The 6,657-nt window shown below is 39.0% G+C and overlaps 1 protein-coding gene across 1 annotated transcript in view; it reads right to left on the reverse strand.

Annotated features, from left to right (window-relative positions):
- Nucleotides 1–255: 255 nt before the first annotated feature.
- LOC106869212 (guanine nucleotide-binding protein G(s) subunit alpha) overlaps nt 256–6,657 on the reverse strand; it is a gene marked incomplete at its 5' end in the record, with an annotated part of 84,808 nt that continues 78,406 nt past the window's right edge. The window contains 5 exons of the mRNA XM_014914859.2: nt 256–869; nt 1,819–1,886; nt 2,118–2,248; nt 2,941–3,120; nt 3,389–3,462. Of these exons, the coding sequence (XP_014770345.2) occupies nt 723–869; nt 1,819–1,886; nt 2,118–2,248; nt 2,941–3,120; nt 3,389–3,462 (600 nt within the window). The remainder of the gene's footprint in view (nt 870–1,818; nt 1,887–2,117; nt 2,249–2,940; nt 3,121–3,388; nt 3,463–6,657) is intronic.

Raw genomic sequence — 6,657 nt, forward strand, 5'->3', positions numbered from 1 at the left:
ACATCACCGTTGCTGTGATCATCATCATGATCATCATCATCATAATCATCATCATCATCATGATCACCATCACCATTGGGATGCCATATCTGCCTCTCCTGGTCATTGTCAATCCTATTAAATATAATTACTGAGTACCAATAACGAGGCCAATATGACCTGTCAGGTTGACGGAAAAAAAAAATAAATAAAATTCCTTTCTTTTCTTTTCATCTTTGTGTGTATGTGTACATTGTCTGTGTGTGTGTGTGTGTGTGTGTGCATGCGTGTGTGCATGTGTGTGTGTATGGCGCATTTCATTTTTTTTTCCTTCGCTTTTCGTTTTGTTTTTGTTTTTTTTTCCATTTTGTTTTGTTTGTTAAAAGATAAAAAGTTGCCGCACATCAAGTCTAACAGAGAGCATGATGGGACGACGACGTTTGTATCATCATCATCATCGTCATCATTATCATCATCATCATCGTCATCATCATCATCATCATCATCATCATCATCATCATCATCATCATCATCATCATCATCATCATCATTGTCGTCATAATTGTTATCATTGTCATCATCGTTCTCCTCATTGTCATCATCGTTCTCCTCATTGTCATCATCCTCATCTCCATCTTCATTGTCATCGTCGCTACCGCCACCATAACCACTGTCATCGTCGTCATCATCATCGTCGTCATCATCTTCATCATCATCATCATTGTCTTCGACATCATCACACATCAGAGAAGTTCATATTGACGCAAATGCATCCTCTGAATGATGTCGCGACAATCGTTGAATACCCTGCGGATATTTTCTGTGTCGACGGCGCACGTAAAATGGGGATAGCAATAGTGACGTCCATCTCTGGTTGCTGTACTAATTCGCTGGAAGTAGAAAGAAAAGAAAGATGAAACAGGGGGGAAATTCTTTATTTTTTTAAAAACAAAGAACAAAAAAAAAACCCATCATCATTTTACATCCACTTTCCAAACCAACATGGGTTGGTCAGACGAAGTGTCCAAGTAATATCTTATTGGGAGTCACTGCTTCCAAAGACTGGTGCTTTGTGCATAGCATTTAATTTCTACAGCTGGATGCCTTTCTTATCACCAGCCACTCTACAGAGTGCACTGGGTGCATTTTCTCACTGATCCTTCAAGTAGTACAAGCCCATGTAAAAGTGTCTGATTGGTGTCATGTAAAAGTGTCTGACTGGTGTCATGTAAAAGTGCCCATGCGACGCCAGATAAAAGGAGCCAGGACACACTGTAAAGTGATTGGCATAAAGTGGAAGGACATTCAGCCATCGAAACCACGTCAAATCACACTGGAGTCAGGTGCAGCTCCTCTCCACCCCCACCAGCTCAGGTCACACTGTCCAACCCATGCCAGCATGGATAATGGATGTTAAATGATGATGATGAACCAATTCTAGAGAGACATAACAAGTCTTTAATTAGCTGATTACACAACAATGGACCCTGCCCCTTATGGGTGCATTGTAGTAACTCTCTTGACAGAGCTTGGTGATCCTGACTAAATCTTCTAGAGAAATGGTTCCCAACCATTTTTTGCTCATAGACCTCCTCTGATTTCCATTTTCCTTGGGTGAACCCTCATAGCTATTCAATGCTTAAAAAATCTTGGGGAAGTCATCGTATGTTTATATAAGTAAAACGTTAATGCAGACATAAAATTTATGAAGTATAAAGAATTGTCTCTCTTGCAATTGAATTTGTCTCCCTTACAAATGAATTTGCTCTGGAAAATTTAAGGAGGAACTCGAAAATATTGTGAACGAAATCAAATAAAAGGATATTGGGATGTACTTACTAAAAATTCATCACGAATGAAGTATTTTGCTCGGACAACTTCTGGGTCATCACCAGGTTCAGTGTGGGCTAGAAAGAAGAAGAAGAAAAATAAAATAACCATTGGACTAAAATTATCATTTCACTTCATTGGACAAAATACTTGAGAGAGAGGGAGAGACAGAAAGAGAGCAAATATGTGTGTATCATCATTTTAATGTCTACTTTTCCATGCTATGATGTGCTCAAGTGCAGCCAGGAGATTAAAACATTCATTTTGTAATGACACGGTTCCAAGAAGAGAAGAGAGAGATTCCTTACCGTCTACAGGTGTTGCGTAACGTTCAAAATCAGCAAAATATGTTTCGATTTTTGACTTTCCAGCTTTCACTTTCTCGGCCAATAAATCTTGTTTATTCAAGAATAGAATTACTGAGATACTTCTCAACCATCTGAGGAGGGAAAAACAATGACACATATCAATATACAATAGCATCAAAACAGAAGTATGCATATACGCAAGCACAAACATTCAAGGGGGTGCTGAAAAGTTTCTGGCTTTAAGGGTATCGCGAACAGCATGGTTGGAGGCCCAACCTTCCGAGTTCTTTAAAAGGGCTTAGAAAAACTGAAGGACCACTGCGATAAGTGTGTGAATCTGAGAGGGGAATACATTGAATGAAATCATAATTAACTGATCCTCCTGCATTTTCTTTTGCACAAAACCAGTGTAAGTAGTTCTATCTAGTTGAAATCATGATTTATACAGTTATATAATTGAGAGATAAGGAATTATGTACATTATTTACATTTGACGGATATTTGTTCTCATCTTGTTTGTTGCTAACACAACCTTTTGGCTGATATACTCTTCGGCCTTCTTCAGGCGTCCTGGGGAAATTTCGAACCTGGGTTCTCATTCCTAAGGTATTTTTTGATGTTATTATTATTATTCATGTTACTGCCTGGAATCGAACTCGGAATCTTGGGGTTAGTAGCCCGTGCTGTTAACCACTACACCATATGTGCCCCCCCGGGCATATAGAAATAGAAGGAAGCAAGAAAGGGAAAGGGGGGGAAAACAAGCAAGAAGGAGAAGGGGGGAGGAAAATATAAAGAGTAGTAAATGACAGGTTGTCCTCACCTGTTATTCCAAATACTTTGAAACAATTCTAAAGATTCTTTAAGTCTATTTTGAGTGTTATCTTCTCGTAGTACAAGATTATAACTGCTACATGCAGTGACAAATATTATGGCTGTTACATCATTAAAACATTGGATCCACTTTCTTCTTTCATCTCTTTGGCCTCCTACATCAAACATACTGCAAAGAGAAAACATAACGGAATAGAATAGAATAGAAGTATGTGCATGTATATATGTTTGTGCAAATGTGCAACATCTGAGCATGTGTATGTGTGTGTGTGTGTGTGAGAGAGAGAGAGAGGGAGAGATAGAGAGAGATGATTATCATCATTTAATGTCCAATGCTTGGAAATGACGGACACTGCTCGAAAAATATTCATGTGAAAATATATATATAAAAAAAAAAAAAATAAACAAGCAATAAATAAATAAAATGAAGCACTTACTGGAAATTTACTTTATCAACAATAAATCTGGTTTCAAAGATTCCAGATGTTAACACACGACACCTTAATATATCCTGCAAATAATGGGAAAAAATAAAAGATGATTCAGACATATTTATACATAAGGAACAGACAAATTGGATATCTTTATATAAAAGGAAGACGAGTGAATATTACAAGATAAGAAGACATTTATACAAGAAACTACGAAAATGGCAAAGTTCTTTGAGAGAGTTTTATGTTCTTTTGCTTGTTTCATGCATGAGACTGTGACATTGCATTGAAGGGTTTAGTTCAGCAGTTCTCAACTGGGGTCCACAAATATTTACCTTGCATGGCAACAGGTCAGACTTAACAGCACGAAGAGCAAGGGAGGTACGGACGAGTCGATTACATCGACCCCAGTGTTCAACTGGTACTTATTTTATCAACCCTGAAAAGATGAACAGCAAAGTCGACCTCGGCGGAATTTGAACTCAGAATGTAGCGACGGGCGAAATACCGCTAAGCATTTCGTCCAGCGTGCTAACGATTCTGCCAGCTCCCCACCTTATATAATAATAATATTATTAGAGCCGTGTTTGAGTGAGTGTATTTATCAGAGCATGCTAGCTTTGATCACTGTTTTTATTTCATCAGGTTTTATGAGAATTCACCATCATCGTTTAACGTCCGTTTTATGTAATCTAATGTGTCCTTCCATTTTCAAGAAACGGTGCTAAAATTTAAAAAAGATTTGACTTCTATTTCTAATAAGTGAGTGACTACTCTTTCATTGAGTAAGGCTTCAATGAGGAAGAGCAGGGTGTATATTTATGTTGTTATTTCACTCCAGATCAACTCCGATACTGGAGAAGGCATTCCAGTCACAACTATCCCATCTTATTCAGACATAAGTGTACCCAGGACTACAGGACAGGCCTGCTGTGTGTTAAATTTCTGTGATTTGAGGGAGAGACATGGGACTGCAACGAAACTGAAACCTCACCGGCATACAGGAAATTGTACAAAGCAAAGTTATCTCCCTTGATAAGAAGGCCAACGAACTCTGAATGTTTTAATCGGAGGGGAAGAAGGAGTGGATCACGTGCCGACTTCCACTTGATGCATGTGTGCGATTATGTGAGTCTCGTGTGTGGGGGGTGGGGGAGGGGTTCTAAGAGGTTGATGAAGAAGGAGCGTGAGCAAAGCCAGTGAGACTGAAGAAGGCAAACGCCTGATGCTTGCAATATATCTTTTAATATTCAAGGATTAACAACCATCCCCCCACCCCCCACCATTCACCTTCACTTTTTTAAAATGAGAATATCTGAAATAAACTCGACTGCTCTCACAAATGAGAATACTTAAAATGAACCCCGACCACTCTAAAAAAAAACACAGGAAAAAATAATCCAGAATCCTTGTCTGGTACCGGATTGATCCCAAAATCTAATCAGTTCATGTTTCATGCTCACATGGGTTGGATAGTACACCAAGATCTGGCTAGCCTGAAGCTTGCATTGGTCTGCACTGTCTACATTGGCAAGGTTTCTATGACAGAATGCCCTTTCTAATGTTTACCACTTTACAGAGTGCACTGGGTGCATTTTTTTTTTTTTTTGTAGCATCAGTATCAGTAGGGTTACCAAACAACTTGCAAAACAACACCCCTTTACAGAGTGAGGATATAGTATAAAGAGCGACAGGAACAGGAGTCTTGCTGCAGAGGAGAGACATATGGCTACCCCAAGGAGAAAAGATGGTGGATATATTTTTATGAAAATATAAAGATATAATTTTATATTCATAGTTAATCTAAACAAAAATTGTTGTTCTCAATAAAAACACTTGTCCAACATGGCATGCGGTGGGACTGAACCAGAGACCATATGGTTGAGAAGTGAACTTCTTAACCACACATCCATGCCCACACTAGTGTGTGTGTGTGTGTGTGTGTGTGTTGTTCTGACTTTTCTTTAATGGCACGTGAATTTGAGTTTGAGATCATACCGGTTTGATGAGCCTACTCTGTCACACTGGCTTTGACATGGATTGGCAGAGGGGTGCAGTTTCTATACTCTTACCCAGGAGTAAGTTAAGACGATTACATTGACCTCAGTAATGAACTGCTACTTATTTTACTGACCCCGGAAAAATGAAAGGCAAAGTGGACCTCAGTGAAATTAGAACTCAGTGTGAAGATGGCCAAAATACTGCTAAGCAATTTTCCCAGCATGCCAACGATTTTGCCAGCTCACCACCTGATTAGACTGACATTAAATGATATGCATAGTGGGCCAAAAGTCATGCATTAAAACATTTAATGGAGTGGTTGGCGTTAGGAAGGGCATCCAACTGTAGAAACTCTGCCAAATCAGATTGGAGCCTGGTGCAGCCATCTGGTTCGCCAGTCCTCAGTCAAATCGTCCAACCCATGCTAGCATGGAAGGTGGACGTTAAACGATGATGATGATTATTCATTTTGTTCACGTACAAATATGAGCGTATTCATCCTTATTCTATTTTCTTTATTCAATTTTTAAAAAAAACTGAAGTAGGTCTTCAACAATTTCAGAGTGTATTGAACTTATTGTGTGCCTTACATTTGGCCCACCCTGTATGCATGTGTGTGTGTGTGTGTGCACATATATGCATGTATATGTATGTATACACCCACACACACACATACATACATGATATAAGGCCTGTCTAACAATTTGTGCACACACACGTTTTTACATTTAAATCTCCTTGAACTAATTCTATTGATGATTTCACCTGTTTATAAATATGCCATATATGGTAGTGGGTGTCAACACAACAAGCTGTTATTGTTGTTATTGTTTAACCCAAGGTCAGGCCTCATTGAGCTACACCTTATACATTCCACCTATGGATATCTTCCATCGTTTTCAGGATTCCCTTTTTTCAGTGTGGCATCCGTTTGTTTTTGTTTTTTTCTTCTTGTTCTTAAGCCAGTGAAGGTGTGATTCGGGAGGGAGATTTGACTGCTCTTTGTAACTGGTTGAACTGTTGTTTTGTGCAGTCTACTTTGACACTGGTTCATCAACAACATGTTTATAAGACACTCATGATAATAAATAATAATCCTAACAGATCTCTCAAACCATTGAACCATTTGAGAAACTCTCCCTCCCCTCCTCTCTCATGCCAACTATGTGTATATGCATATGAGTGTATATATATGTATATGCGTGTGTGTGTGTGTGTGTGCGTGTGCGTGTGTGTGTGTGTGTGTGTGTGTGTGTGTGTGTGTGTGTGTGTGT

The sequence above is a fragment of the Octopus bimaculoides genome, chromosome 20 (assembly GCF_001194135.2).
Source record: "Octopus bimaculoides isolate UCB-OBI-ISO-001 chromosome 20, ASM119413v2, whole genome shotgun sequence".
NCBI lineage: Eukaryota > Metazoa > Mollusca > Cephalopoda > Octopoda > Octopodidae > Octopus > Octopus bimaculoides.